The 16,327-nt window shown below is 40.2% G+C and overlaps 1 protein-coding gene and 1 non-coding gene across 4 annotated transcripts in view; both read left to right on the top strand.

Annotated features, from left to right (window-relative positions):
• The first annotated feature begins 3,533 nt into the window (after positions 1-3,533).
• Positions 3,534-3,607, top strand: trnar-ucu (transfer RNA arginine (anticodon UCU)). Its single transcript has one exon. It is a non-coding gene; the product is annotated as a tRNA-Arg (tRNA).
• Positions 3,608-7,117: 3,510 nt separating this feature from the next.
• Positions 7,118-16,327, top strand: part of kirrel1a (kirre like nephrin family adhesion molecule 1a) — a 34,325-nt gene continuing 25,115 nt past the window's right edge. For all 3 annotated transcript variants that reach the window (XM_030161709.1, XM_030161710.1, XM_030161708.1), the window contains exon 1: positions 7,118-7,415. In XM_030161709.1, the coding sequence (XP_030017569.1) occupies positions 7,370-7,415 (46 nt within the window). In that variant the 5' untranslated portion in view covers positions 7,118-7,369. The remainder of the gene's footprint in view (positions 7,416-16,327) is intronic.

Below are 16,327 nucleotides of genomic sequence, written 5' to 3'. Positions count from 1 at the left end.
ATTTATTTTTGATTGTGTAATAGTTTTCTGTACTATGTTGCAAATAAATGTTAATTTTAGACGACATTTAGTCTATATAATGTATATTGTTATGTACGGAAGCAGAAAAGCCAGGTGTAGATTACTGCACAAAGTGAGAATTTTATTTTCCTTGGTCAGGATATGTACAGTCAGTCCAGCTTGGATTTACAAGGCTGACAATTAATACTGAACAAACAAGAACTCAAACTATGAATTATGAAAGAGCTGCAGCATCTGAAACTGACCACAATGAACATTTGAAAGATAAACAGTACCACAGCGCTTCAGTTTCAGCTTCACAGTTTGCCATGTCTTTTATGGATTGTGAATGTCTGTCAACTCCCCGTGTATTGTTTATTAGTAAGGTTTTTTTTTTTTTTTTATTAATTACTGGAAATTTCAGGAGACCCCATTTGAATTCCAGGTGACCCCACGTGGGGTCCCGACCCCAAGGTTGAAAAACACTGAATTAGTCACATGAATTATTCTCTTTGATACTTTTACTTTTTTACTTTTCTTTTCATTTTGATAATGATTTTAGCATTAATCACATGTACATGCTTATGCTTTCACTGGATCTACTTTATTAAATGGAAGGATTCATTGGTTTACTTTACAATCAATGTACTTTAAGTATTTTTTTTGATACACGGGCAATTTCATAACTGCTGAAAGATATTTTGTTGTACGACAGCAGATGAATGTTTAATAAAATAGCCATCTAGGCTAACAGAGCAGGCCTTGTGCACTTGTTTTGGTCTGCACTGAGGTTACCATTCCTGACTAAGTGTTTGATCAGGAAACACCTTGCATACTTGCACAATTCACAACATGAAGTTGCAGTTACCACAGGCTATAATCTATGAAAAGAAGGATGGAGGTAAACCCCAAGAGGATGGAACCACATAAAGTATATGTATGGGATATCATGGTTGAAGATGAATGGGGTCATAACAGCTTTTAACATGTCTTTTTCTTTATTGTTTTTAAGGCTGTGAATTTTAAAGGAAATATGTCGCTCACATTACAAATAGTGATGTATCAATAGCGGTCTTGTACACTTGTTAAACTGTTTTTTCAATAAATACTCAAGATGTTGGATTTTTGTTATATTTGAAAAACATAAAGATTGCATTTGATGTGTATCTGCTGTGTGTTATAAAGCAGGTAGACTACTGTAATGGATGTCTGCTTTCCACTGACTATATCTACGTATGTAAGTTGCTGGTTTATGTAGTACAATACTGTGCAAAAGCCCAGTTTGAGCATGTTTTTTTTTACAGGGTTGTCCTGAGCAGACATGGAGTGTCCCTATGTTTTACAGAGAGTATACAAAATTCTGATGTTTATTGTTATTTCACTAAAAACTGTATTTTTGCATCCTGTTGAACCCATATCAGCACAATATTTTAAAATGACTCAACAATCAACTCCACTTTTCTAAGTAATAGACCACACCCACATAAGCAAACAAATTGAATAACATATACAGTCTCTTCGGGCTAATGCGATTGCTTCAAAGAATTAAAAGAGAAATCTCAAAATTGATATCCACGTCTTAGATTCATTAAAGCACAACAAAAATGCAAAAATAAAAATAAAAATGAAAGCATTAAAAACACAAAACAGGACTGAGTAGTATTGAGTGTTACCTCTGACACTGAGCTCTCATGGTTCACTAGTTTTCAAGTTTTCTCATTAATCTTACAATATTTTTATTCCAACCTTGAATCAGAACTTAACCACTTCTTCACACTTTGGCTACTTATCTTTCTTCACCCAGATGATTTAATACAACATCTACATTATACATTTTTGGCGTACATTGTCTGGATTTTAATGCTATTTACATATTTCTTGTATATCCCAGTTAACCTTGAACAGGGACTGTCAAATTCACATTGTATGTATGATCATTGTAATGTTGCTAAAACAGGAACTTCAATGGGGGTCTTAGACTTTTGTGCAATTCTATATGAACATTTCTCCATTTTGGATCAGTATATAGAGGAAAAAAGTTTCACATCCTCTACTGCAAGTTATGTGTCACATGTTAAAACTGGTTAAACTTTGTGTGCTGAAAGAATAAAAATTGACATTGATGCTGACCCAAGTCATCCTGCAACACAAACTAAGCTTTTCATCATAATCATTAAAAAAAAATCTTTATTAAGGTTTTTTTCATAAAGCATATATATGTTGTATCATAATCTTTTTTTATTGCAAAAAATAGATGAATAATAATAAACTATTCATGCATTTCCTGGATCTACCTCTTAAACATGGGGAGGGGTTTCAGTTCCACTTCTGAAGAAAAACCCAGTGGTTCTTTTGTAACTGAACATAACTGAGGAAGTTTCAAAATCTGCTTAAAATGAACAAATTCTAACTGTGGACTTTTGCCAAAGCAGAGCTGTTCTTTTTCTTTAAATTGTTCAGATGCTATTCTGATGTACAACCTCACTTTGAGAAACTTTTAAAATGTGAAACATAGTGAAGAAAAGTCTTACTGTTACTGTGCACAAACCATCAATGCACCAAATTCAATTTATGTAACTAATAACATAATGATAGATCGTTAATGATCATGATTGCATCCATGCATTTTAGACACAGTGGAATAAGTTAATATGCTGGAAAGGTAAAATATTATTAAAATGTATGAACTGGGTCATGTATGACTACAATCTCGACAAACCTTGCATTGGACAAAAACTGTCTGGAGTTCTAATTGGGTGTCCTTGACATGAAAAATGTAGGCTACTCAGACACTGCAGCGTGGATGGCATGATATTAATGGAGTCACACTGTGGTGGGGGGCGTACGAAGTCAGAAGGAGGTGCTGATGGGTTACATCTGATGCAATCTTAGTGTAATCCTACAGCCTTATACTACACAGAAAAGGAACTGCATCACTTTCACAAAGGACCACACTGAAAAGACAAACACATCACTGCAATCTGTACTATTTAAAATCAATACAACTGCTGAAATTTAGCTATTTTTAAGCATTATTTCCTTAAAATGAGGATTTATGTGGCTGAAACTGATGAACCACAGCTGTAAACATGTGTAATCTATAATTTACCATTAAACAAACGTGATAAATGTAAAAACCATGAATGTATTTGCAGAAACATCGCCTCTCTTATTGCATCTATGGTTAAAAAATGCCAGAAACAGGCACGACATTTCTACTCTTGAAGCCAGTTTTATTAAAATATGATTCCTGGTGCTTGTATTTCAAAATATAACCCCAAATATATCATCGCCTTATTTCAAGGCATTGAAGCTTTTATTTTGTACGTGTCAGACTCTTTATTTTCTATTGTTGTTACTGCAGCTTGACGCTCTTTTCATTTCAAACCATAGTAACAGCGCCATCTGGTGGCCAGGCATGGTACTGCAAATATGGCCGCTCAGAGTGGTCCTGATGCTGAGGATGCAGAAAGCAGCGATATGAGAGGATGTGCTGTATGTAAACCGTGCCAAACCCGAGATATCCTGGCGCAGTCTCTGTGGCGCAATGGAATAGCGCGCTGGACTTCTAATCCAGAGGCTCCGGGTTCGAGTCCCGGCAGAGATGAGTCACTCTGTGTGCCGCACGGCAGACCTGCGATTTTTATCACAATGAAAAAGATGAGGATATTTTGGAGAAAAGGATACGATGCTGTAACGGTTTATTACTCATTATGTGACATGATGTGAACACAGAGCTGCATATTGTCCCACTGCACTGCTCCTTCCAATGCAAGGGATGCATTTAATCTGCTTTTTCTGCTAAAACAGACAATACAGAATTAACCAGGGAGTAAATTATACATTTAGACTGAAATGAACAAGCTTATTCTACATCACTGATAGTGCTACCATAGTGCTACCATCACTAATAAAATGACTATTGTGGAAATTTTGTTTTCTCAACCTTTTCACTGTTATATAGCTATTTGTCCAGTAAATAGAATAGAATAGAATAGAACAGAAGCTTTATTATCATTGCATAATAAGTACAACAAAATTGCACATGCCCCCCCACATAAAAAAACACAAATAACATTCAAACTACACTCCTCCCATTCATAAATACATTCAACAAGCACAACAAACACACCAAACACATCAGTATTAAAATACTTCTACATAAAAGTGTAACTATATTAAAAAAAAAAAAAAAAGTGCATCTGTATAAAAGTTCCCTGGCTTGGATTTTAACGTGCTGATGTTTGCCCCTTTTGGTTGATATATCACTTTTGAAGGTTAAAAATCTAAAAATCTTAATTCAGTATTTTTACTAAGCTTGGAAAACAGAAAAAGGGGCAAAATGCGTTAACAAAAGGGTGATAAATACAAACAAATTATATAGCCTTTTCTAATGTTATTATTAGATGAATAAATAATTTTGCACATAATGTCTTCTAGAAATCATAAAATTGACTTTCAGTAGCTTAAATAAATAAATCACTGAACTCTATATAGGCCTGCTATAACTCTATTCCAATAAATACAAGAAAATTACAGCTAATGTTTCAAAACAAACGCATAATATATTCAACACCAATGTACAGTATGTGTGATAACAGATTTACAATTCATCCAAAAATGTTTATGTAAAGCCAGAAAAGGTCGATCCAACAACCTTAAATAAGTCAAATAAAAACACGGATGCTTTAGGTTAGACAGTTCACACATCTCATCCTCAGGTTGCACCACCAACTGCGGTACAATGCACGGATGTAAGGGGGGCTGCGGTGGGATGCCTGCTCCAGTTGTGCTCAGGGCACACAGGGTCAGCTGGATTTTGGACACAAGGGGGCGCTCCAGCATCGGCCTAACCCTCCCGAATCAGGAGGAACACCGGCAGACTTTCTTCTGAGCTTTGGCAGCAAAAATTGAGGATCATCACTGAAATGTAAGCACATTAAGTGACTGAAATAAACACCTGATCTGCTGGCTGAGTTGGAGTAAAGTTACCTTACTGGTTTCTCTGTTGACACCTGTGTGTTGTATAATTACACATTTATGTATTTTCCATTAGACTTCTGTCATGCACTTTTATTGTGGCATCCTCATCATCCTCTATTATGTCTATGTAATCATGAACATAAATAGTCTAATAGTCCAAATTGCAGCAAATGTGTCGAAAGTGATGTTCTGTGTTTTTTCCTACCTTGTTTCTATCTAATTGTTTCTTTTTCTTTCTTTTTCGTCGGTGTTTGCCTATGTGTGATCCAGACTCGTAGGGAAAGAAAAAAGGGGGCAGTGCTGTGGTGCTGCTGACGTGAAACTGAGAGAGAGAGAGAGAGAGAGAGAGAGAGAGAGAGAGAGAGAGAGAGAGAGAGAGAGAGAGAGAGAGAGAGGAATGCACTGCTAATGAGGAGATCATGTCAAGTCAGAGTGTTTACAGCGCGGACAAAAACGGAAGTAGAGCGTGGACATAGTGATTTTTTTTCCTACATTTTTTTTTTCGTGTGTTTATAACAAATAACCACAGCAACAAAGTATCATTAAACTGGAATAAAATGAGAAGAAGATTAAAAAGCAATGAGTCGTACAAGTATCATCCGTAATGAATAATTCTGTATTTATGAAAAATAAGTAGAATAATCGAACCAATTTTTATTTATTGTGACGTCATCACAACTTGGCTACTACTACTACTACTACTACTACTACTACTACTACTACAAATAATAATAATAATAATAATAATAATAATAATAATAACCTAACTGACCAATCAAAGATTGGATGAACTACAAGTTACCTTCTTAAAATAATGGCTTATGCCACAATTATCAGGTTTTTAAAAAAACAAAAAAATAATCATAAACTCATATATTTCATTCATTTTTTTCCATTCAAAAAAAAAAAAAAAGTATATTCATTTTTATGGCTTAGGCCAGGGATATTCAAATCCAGTCCTCGAGGGCCAGTATCCTCCATGTTTTAGATATTTCCCTCTTCCAGCACACCTGGTTCAATTAATGATCAGCTTATCATCAAGCTCTGCAGAAGTCTGATAATGATGTAATGGCTTCCAGGTGTGCTGGAAGAGGGAAATATCTAAAATATGCAGGATACCGGCCCTCAAGGACTGGATTTGAATACCCCTGGCTTAGGCCATTATTTTAAGATGATGGCGATTTTAAACATTGCTAGGCTACTTTAAACACTTTTATCAAATGCAGCTCTTGGGCAAAAATAGCACCATGTGAAATACCTACCTGAAATAAAATTAACCAGTTCTTAAAATAAGATTATTACAATTTTGACTCATCGATTATTCATGGACATCCCTAGAATGGATGTCAATAGGAAAGACATTAAAGCTTGGCTAACTCTCTGACCATTTCATACTTTGTGAAATGTTCTTTTGTTTAATGTAAGTACAATTACTGTATGTCTTCACGACCTTTTGTTGCATTAATGGAACAAAGCATGAAACATGAAACAACATGAAAACCAGTCAAAATTGTTGAGTCCCATGAGAGGTTACGTTTATCATTTTACAACGATGTTTAAGAAGTTCTCTGCAGGTTCAAGTATGTACACTTTTCACATATACCTAGAAATATAGAACTATGCAAACTTTTGCTCACAGTAGTTTTGCTGATTTCATGCAAGATTGATGAGAAAGATGTAAGGTGCATCTTTTACACTTTAAAATAAAAAATGGGGTGGGGGGGGGGCAGAGGCCGACTGGATTTTATTTTATTTTATTTCATTTATTTATTTACTGATGGATTTTAAAAAAAAAAAAAAAAAAAAAAAAAAAACCTTCCCCTGTCAGACAGCCTTACTCACCCTTATGGCTCCCCTGACTCACTTCATCTAATATTTATTCCCCGAACAACAACATTTTTCACGAACATTATTCGAGTTAGTATTTTCAGATCTGTCACGTGTTCTGATAAAATGTAAAAAAAACCTGTTTAGTTTTGCAGTAAAATGTAGGAATGAAGTGAGCTTTTTTTTTTTTTAATGTACTACTCAGCTTTTATTTTTGCGACATACACATTCCACTGAGCATCTTTTTCGGAGGGTGTTTTATTTTGAAGGGTGAGACCGGAAGTCTCGTGCGTCGGTCCCGCTGCTTCACCCCTCAGAGTAGAGTAGAGAGCGGACTGTGTATCGCACAAGAGCTAAGAAGAGGAGAGAGGTGAAAAAAGCAGTGAAATGGTGTAAAAGCTGGTCGAGTCTAACCCGAGCCAGGGTACAAACGAGGAGGGACGACGCGTGCGGATTACTGTTGTCATTACTATTATTATTAAAGTCCGAAAACTCCCGGTTTTTGATGCTGTCCTCACGGAGGTCTGAGCCAATAACGGACTTATTGGTCGGCTGAACCATGCAGAGGCTGCTGCTCCTGAGTTTGCTGTTAAGTTTCCAAACTGGTAAGACTCATTTCTGTCTTCCTTCAGCTGATAATTACCTGCTCTGTTCACAGTGTTTAAAGATAATACCGTTAGACTGAAGGGGCTTAAACAAACACAGCCCTCTGCGTCTGTGTTCATTCACAACTGTGTGTGTGTGTGTGTGTGTGTGTGTGTACGCGAGTGAAAAAGAGAACGGTTTTCTACATGATTTCATAGGTTTGGCATATGAGCCGCAGCAATGGATCACCTAAGGCGTGTGCGTGCGTGCACGCGCTGAAACGAGTGAACGCGCGTGCGTGTGTCTGCGTGTCCTCACCGCAGCAATGGATCACCACACTTTTTTTATGATTATAGCCGCGCGCCTCTTCACGCGTGCCACTACTGGCGTTTGGTCGTGCGCGTGCGTGCCTTCAACTTGAACATGACTGCCGCTGCTGCTGGTAGTGGTGGTTGTGGTGGTAGTGATGATGGTGGTGCATGTGCGCCCATCGGCCTGAATGACCTTTTGCATATCACAAACCCCCGGTGCCGTTATTCAGACGGGCCGTGGTGAGGCGCTGAGGACGTGACGGGAATGACAGTGATTGACCAGTGCTGCTCTACATGCCAGCAGCACTCCCACACTGCTATCGCATCTGAATGGCTTGTCAGTCAGTGAGACCACAGCTACCAGCCCCTGTAGTGGTCCTGTGGTGAAAAGCGGTTTATACATCTCCCTCTACCCTTCCCTCACCTCCTCACACACACCTCCCCTCTCCTGCTCCTGTACTGATGCCCTATCTGTTTGCCCCACACAAATCCCATTTTCACCCTCCTGGTTGCCTTCCTCATTGCCTGCATTTCAACAGCACAATGAGGCGTGTGCAGCAGTGCCCATGCATGTGCTCCCCCTCCATACCTGTGGGGTGCCAGGTAGGCTATTGGCTTATGATAATCACAGCTGTAGCTGAGTTGCTAGGAGACAGGAGGCTGAAGGAGGAGGAGGAGAAGAGGATGGTTGTAATTTCTCTAAGCTACCTGTTTGATCGAGGCATATCTGTGTGTCATCGTGGCCGCGCTAGCCACACAAAACCCCCCTTTTTTCTATTGTCTACCTTGGCTGACCAAGAGCGTGCACGGACGGCTGCTGGTTTCCCAGCCGACCACTCCATCATAGGTAGGGGGCGTGTTCAGGGAAGGTATGGAAAAGGATGATGTCACCGTGTCTGCCAGGCTTTGTATCTCTCAGCATCCACCCAGTGTGTGTTTCTGAGGGTTCACATGAACACACAGCAAAAAGATTTGTTTTTCGTTGAACTTGCACTCCATGAATCTACATATGACACAAACCGGCAACCATGTCACAGAGCACAGAAACACACAGCCTCCCCCCTACCCTCTCCATTGAGACCCCCGTTACTGTCACATGCTGTTGTCCTGTTTGTCCACTCATAAACCCTTCAGTCGACATGATTAGCTCAGCCACACATGCACATACAGATGTGCATAATCATGCATGCACACACACAGCCCATTTACATGTGTTAAGCTTTGTCTCTATTGTCTGCTGTTGCACTGCTACTACTGTGGAATACGTCGTTACTCCATGTTGGGCTTTCATACACAAATATTTGCTCTTCAAGGCTTTCCTGAAGACACGATTAGTAGGTTGTAAAGAGGGTCACATTTTGTTCAGTAAGATTTAAAATGGGTATTATACATCGAGGTCTCAATTATTGCACTGTGGTTTATGCAATTGACTTTGAAAACATAAGAGCAGCAGACAAAATTCTCCACATTCAGAGAACACTTAATTCAAGAGATAAGACATTCTTTAGGTTTGGGAGATTTTTTTCTTAAGAGGGCTCACACTCTTATCTCTTCATTAGACAAGTAAAACATTATTTTATGGCCTGCAATTTTGCACACATGTAATTGCCTGGAAGTACTAATGATTGGATGGTTGTTAGTCGAGAAGCTAATTAAGGCTTTGGTGTATCAGGGTGTTTTAAGTCATTTAAATCCACTGTTACAGTTGCAGCTTGGACTGAGTATGTCTCTACTAACAAAACAACTAAAGAGATTTAGTATCCCAGCATTGTATCTACATACCAACCTAGTAATAAGTCCCAAGCAAGCGCCACTATTAACGCAGCTGTTAAATGTTACTGCATAATCAATCACTGCAAACACAGTCCTTTAACTTCCTAATGAGAGCCTTGAGGTTGGACTTGCAGCACTGCACCTATAGCCCAGACGGTGGTCTGAAATGCTGACTGTGGCAAAGGCACCAGTGCAGGTGTACCATTTGTCAGCCTCTGTCCTTTTGTGTGAACCGAGGCCACGAGCTGCTGCTGCTGCTGCTGCTGCTGCCCATACTGTACACTCCGGCTCTGAATCACACAGTGGAGCTGTGAATCATAGACCTCAGACGGATTCCTGTGTTGTGCTCAGCAAAGAAAATATTCAGATGCTGGAAGAGTCAGACACATTCAGGCGGGCTTTTACACCCAGAAAAAGAAAGGTTCCTCCAGGGCTGTTTGGTCTGGGGAGCAATTCTACGACTATGTATGCAATGTTAATGACTGAAAGTGGGCTGTAATAGTTGAAATAAAAATGAAGAATTAGGAAAGCCTCATAAAGAATCCAGAGTGGTACTAAAACACTCTGTTAAAACTGCTGATTTACACCATTTCTTGCCTTCTTTCCAGTAATAACCATGACATTTTCATTTAAATGAATTTCATTTTTCCACTCTTTATTACTTTGTAGTTTTCCATTTTCTTGGGGTAAATCCTGTACCGCATACAGGAACAAGTATTGTTTTTCTTATGTTTTTACAATAATTAAAGGAAGACTGAGTAGTTAACTTGAGCTAATCTCATATAGACAGACCTTGGTCTCATTAAGCTCATGTAGATCTGGAGAAATTCAAGCACAAAAGTCAGTTACTAAAGGAAGAAGGCAGGGTGGGCTTTAATAACCATTAAACTCACACTGGGGAGAACTTGTTTCTGCTTGGATAATAGCTATGTGAGATTAACTGCGAGCTGTAATAGCTGCTGTGGATGTTAAGATATAGAAAATCAGAAGAAATCCAAACTCCTCAAGATCTTCCAGTGAAGACATTGTGGGTTTAAAAACTATTTATAGTGCTGTGAATATTCCCAAACCATTGTAACATTGCTCAAGGCTAACCAACCATTTCTTGGTGCTATACTGAACACTTTACAGCTCAGGGTGTACATCTGGAGTGACATATGTAGTGAAGCAGAAGTCTGTTTTTAATTTTAATCCTAGTGAGTATAATGTGCCTTTGGAGCATCCTACCATTAATATGCGCACTTGGGTCATGGTTTTACAGGATCTGAATGGAGCCTATTTACCGAAAAGCATCTCTAATTGACATCAGCCACATCAATGAGAGCAATCACTGAACCCGTTGTAAAGCTTAATCTGGGAATGGAGCCCGTAATGTTTTAATGTACATCCACGCCTGTTGTTCCCCATTGGGTTCCATTCAGTCAACAAATTCTTGGCATTTCTGTCACAGCGAGTGTTTGTCAATGTGTGACATGTTGATTGCTTCTCTCAGTTGATATGTTTGTTTAAGGGCATTCCTCTGAACACGAGTGTCCTGTAATGCTCTTTGAAGTGGAGCTCATGGGCTTGGATGCAGCTTTCAGAGGAACCAATCAAAAGTTGACAGAATATGAAGATAACAATAAAAATAACAGCACCAGAAGCTCCTTGTTTTTAGCCTGTTGCCTTGTTTTGGAACAGCCTTCTGTTACACATCCATTTACAATGAACAAGAGGAGTTTGTAGAAGTCAGATCTTGAGTGCTTTCACTTGATCCTCAAGTCATATATATTATATATCACATCTTTATGGGACTTAAATAATCTCAGAGGAGTGTTTAGTTGGTTAATTCACGATCAAGTTCATGGTCAGAGAGAAGTTCCATTAAAAAAAACGTAGATGTTTCCTTTGAGCATCCTTAACAACTATGTAGAAGTGAAGCCCCAGGATTTAAAGGCCCTGTAATCTGATTGTGTTTGACAGACTCGGGGCATCAAAGTTATAAAAAGAAAAAAGAAAAAAAAACATCCCCTTAAAAATGTTTCTTTATGCAGAGTCCCCCGAGCAAGAGAGGAACACTTTATCACATCTGACTGAATCTATTGGCCTTGTTTTCCAAAACTGCACGGCCACATTCTGCAGCGAGGACCAATTTGGGGGGAGGATGACGGAGGGAAGGGGGTGGGGGAAAAAAGTTGTTGGACAAAGAGGGCTAGTCTTGCGGGCAGGTGGGTGAAGTCTGATCAAGAGTGATTAGACTTTTTCTTGTTTGCTTTAGAGGTGGTGAGGTAAAGGGTGGGTGGCAGTGGTGGGGGCCATATTGTAGTGTGGGAGGTGGGTGTGCTGGATGAAAAGAAAAGTGAACCGGGAGAGGAGAGAGGGACGAGGACGAAGGAGGAGTGGTCGGGAGGCCAGCGGCAGAGAAAAAGGGACTATTACTCAGGCTTGACTGCTCCCTCAGTGGGGACAGTGAAGCTGCTCATTCAGACAGAATATGGTAGAGGCCGGTTCAAAGGCTACATTTGCGCTGAAATCAGAAGTGACTGAACCCACATCTGAGGTGCCGGGGCAGCTCTTCCCCATCCCGTCCCTCTTGAGGTTAATTGGCATTAATCGGTAGAGCTGCTTCCTTTTGCTTTGCTTTTCTCTTTGGCCATTTTTCTGCTTACCAGACTTAATTCTTTCTGTTTCTGTCCCCTCCTGGACTTCCTTTTTTTTTCAGTCTGACTCTTTTTTTTCTTCTCTGTCCCCCCCCCCACACACACACACACCCCCACCTCACTTCTCCCTCTCTTTCCATCTACCCCTTTCTCTCTCTTGCTCTCTAATAAGTTCCAGATGTGGTTCTTGCATTCCTCTGGTCGGTGGAGAGCGAAAGAGAAGAGAGGAGGGGGGGGGGTGGTATGAAGAGGTGGTGGTGGGGGTCTGGGGAAGTGGGGGAGGGGGCAGGAGGAGGAGAAGCACATGAATTAAAACAGGGAGCACATGATGAGGAAGAGGAGCCCACGTACTGTAACACATATACACAAGCTGAGGGAGAAAGAATGGACATGTGCGCGAGCGGAGGGGGAGGGGGATGTCGGTCCTGTAACCTCAAAAGTTTTGGGACATTCTCCTCCTCCTCCTCCTCCTCTTCTTCCCTCTTTCCCCCTCTCCTCCTCACCCCCTCCCTGTGCAGGAATGTGGCTGACGCTGATGATGTCACTTCATTTCTTCGCTCTCCCAGTTTCTGCTCCTCTACAGGGACAGTGGTGAGAGGCAGAGTCAGGGAGAGGGAGAGATTCGACTTGCTCCATCCATCTTCCCTTTACGATAACAACATTAGGGTCAGCCGTCCAACTAAATCGGTTACCGCAGCGCTGCAATGCTCGCCGTCTCCTCATCATGTAATATAACAGCCTGCAGGGCTAAATTGTTGCGGACCACGAATAATGAGCCAGACGTCTCTTTGTTGTAATGACTATCAATGGTTCTGAAGTCCAGTCATTAAAACAATGTGCAGATGCTTCATTTTGTCAAACTGCCCCTGCCATATTACTACTGTATCTGGAAATTTAGTCGCCATAATTGTTCATTCCATTCTGTTCCATACAATTCAATATCCTGTTTAACATTTTGTCACATAAAATGGATAATTACTCAGGTACACAACAGAGTATTTTTCAGCTGTTGAAACAGAATTTACTTCTTTTTCAGGTAGAGACCGATTAATCGGTACAGATATTATATCGACAGAAGTTGGAGTCATATACAGGGTGGGGAAGCAAAATTTACAATGAACATTTAGTTGTTTTTTTCTCAGCAGGCATTACGTCAATTGTTTTGAAACCAAACATATATTGATGTCATAATCATACCTAACACTATTATCCATACCTTTTCAGAAACTATTGCCCATATGAGTAATCAGGAAAGCAAACGTCAAAGAGTGTGTGATTTGCTGAATGCACTCGTCACACCAAAGGAGATTTCAAAAATAGTTGGAGTGTCCATAAAGACTGTTTATAATGGAAAGAAGAGAATGACTATGAGCAAAACTATTACGAGAAAGTCTGGAAGATACTATTAAAGAAGAATGGGAGAAGTTGTCACCTGAATATTTGAGGAACACTTGCGCAAGTTTCAGGAAGTGTGTGAAGGCAGTTATTGAGAAAGAAGGAGGACATATAGAATAAAAACATTTTCTATTATGTCAGTTTTCTTGTGGCAAATAAATTCTCATGACTTTCAATAAACTAATTGATCATACACTGTCTTTCAATCCCTGCCTCAAAATATTGTAAATTTTGCTTCCCCACCCTGTAGGGCTTCGAAACTAGAAATACTGTTGAGCTCAAAACATAAAATTGCTCCCATGAAGACTTTTTATGGTTATCTTGATGTTCCGCACTGAATACTTTGAGTTATTTATTTTGGTATTTATGTCTTTGTATGGTTTGGTTCAGGTTTGGAGGATATCAGCCCTCTAATCAGCTGTTATTGTTGTTTTTACGTTGGCTTTTATAAACACACTGTCTCTTATTTTAGTTTTTTTTACGTAGCTGCAAGGTTTTGTTCCCATGCTGTCACAAGAATGTTAGTGATATGCATAAGTCACAGTTGGTGTTCCACTTCATCTAAGAAATGTTGAACGGGGTTAAAAAGCCCTGACCTCAACCCCATCCATCCCAGAAAAATGGATGGGGTCGAGGCAGTCAAATTCTTACCACGCCAGGGTTAGTATAGTTAATGGTAGCCAAGACTAAAACTAAGAATGAAAAAAAATATGTTGTAAATACAATGGACAAAACAAAATTGGGGATAAAATGTTGCAGGAAAAGGAGGTTGATTTGGGAATAAAGTGTCTTTGCACAATATGGGGCCTTGAATAAACAGTGTTTTTGTAAATCATTTTTGACTGATCCAAGCTTTCATCTGCCCCTTTTTCAGCTTCTATAAATCAAGGCCTTTTTGTTAATACAAAAACACTCAAACTAGACTAAAACTAGTCAGTTATTAGAAAGTACAACAACTGTTTGACTAAAATTAAACTGAAATTGAAAACCAAACAGAAACACAAAATAAATACCATTTACCACAGACCACAGACTTAGAAACACACTATAGCCTGTCGAATTTCAATGAAACAAAGAGTACTGCCACACTGATCAAACAAAAGGTCATTCTACATACTTTTGGTCGTATATTGTATATGTCACAAAAGCTATCAACAGAGAAGCCTCCTCTTTGAAGCAACGCTATGCTCTGGCAGTGATCTTATTGAAGGGCTGCACATGAATATTACTTCACTCAAGGAGGTCAAGGCCCCAGGCTTTTATAGGATGGTTTGTGACAGATGACATTGCGAGAAGCTACAGTACATACCAATAAAATTAGATTGCACTGGATTGAATTAAAGCAGTCCTTGGAGGGGGTGATTTGTCGATGGGATGCTGCTTGTAAAATAGCCCTGCTGGATTCCATCACCATCTATACTGTAACATGAGGTGGACTGTTGGAGCTGTCATGGCTTACTTATGGTGTGGATCATGTGACTTTTGGGGGCATGGTGGCTTTAAGAATGGGTCCCCACCTAATACTAATGGGGAACCACTGCTGTTACTGATTGATTCATCGTTTTATTGATTGTACAAACTGGAATCAGGGGCATCCCCTGTGTTACAAGCAGCACACTGCTGCAGAGTAGCGGCTTGATATGTATGTATCCCCTTGTTAAAGCTTATCCAGAGGACAGCTATTGTTAGTTCTGGTCACCCTTGGTTACTGCAGAGTATTCTTTGTCAGCCACGCTGCATGTTGGCCGCACAAAAGCCTGTGGATTACCAGCGACAGGCCGGCTTTCCAGCGCTTGAGCATATTCATGTGCCCGTAATGTGTCAGATGCCTCGTCCACAAATTATCATATTACCCACCACTGATCGTGAGGTTGCCATGGCCACTGTGTCTATCATTGTGTCAGTGGTCCTCACTGGCTGTAGCCATGGTAACAATGTCTGTAACAGAGGTTTGGTACAAATAAAGCTCTTCAGATGTGAAATGCTTGTATGAGAGGAGCCCCAGAGAATGGCACACACACACCCAAGCATTACACACATTCACTGAAAATGATTGCACACCTTTACAGGAGCATATGCCCCCTCGCACAGCATATATACACACAACAGCATCAAAATGGGCAGACAGATAGTAGCATAGTAGGATAATTTCCCCCCGCCATTTCCAAATAGACCTGTCTCCACAGCAACCATGTTGCTAGTAAAGGAGATGAGTACTGATGGAGGGAAAGTGTAGCAGATACTCTCAGAGGTGGGAACGTAGACAGCACAAATGAAGTGGATAAGGTGGTAGGAGGAGGAAAAGGAAGGAGTGATAATTCCTAAGGAGAAGCTGCCAGACAAAGGTAAATGAATAGGGAATGAAGAGAGGGCAAGGCCACAAAGAGATGAAGAAAGAAAGAGGTCGCTGGATGCTAGTAAGGGGAGGACGGCAAGGTAAGATGACAGAGGAAGGGAGTGAGCGTGCAGACAATGCGGCAAACAAAGGAAGGAGTCTGTGTCTTTCTCCTTTCTGGCTCTTTCTCCCCTCTGCCCTAATCGTCCCTCTGCTCCGTCCCACCTCCAGGAGTCACCTTTGTGTTTGACTGACATGATGTCAGCAAGCTCAGTGGGTTGCCTTCTTTCACTCCTTGCCTCTCTCTATCTATGTCTCTCACTTATTCCTATAGTGCCGTCACCATAGTGACGGGTTATTATGGCCATCCTGCCAGGCGGCCATGTTGTTGAGAGAAGACAGGCACAGGTGGCAGTTCCCACAGCCAGACAAATAGATGGAGAGACTGCATCCACTCATGGATAGCTCTGTTTACTTTC

Source organism: Sphaeramia orbicularis, chromosome 18 (assembly GCF_902148855.1).
Source record: "Sphaeramia orbicularis chromosome 18, fSphaOr1.1, whole genome shotgun sequence".
Taxonomy (NCBI): domain Eukaryota; kingdom Metazoa; phylum Chordata; class Actinopteri; order Kurtiformes; family Apogonidae; genus Sphaeramia; species Sphaeramia orbicularis.
The sequence above is the reverse complement of the archived record's forward strand: the minus strand, read 5'-3'. Positions and strand labels throughout refer to the sequence as shown.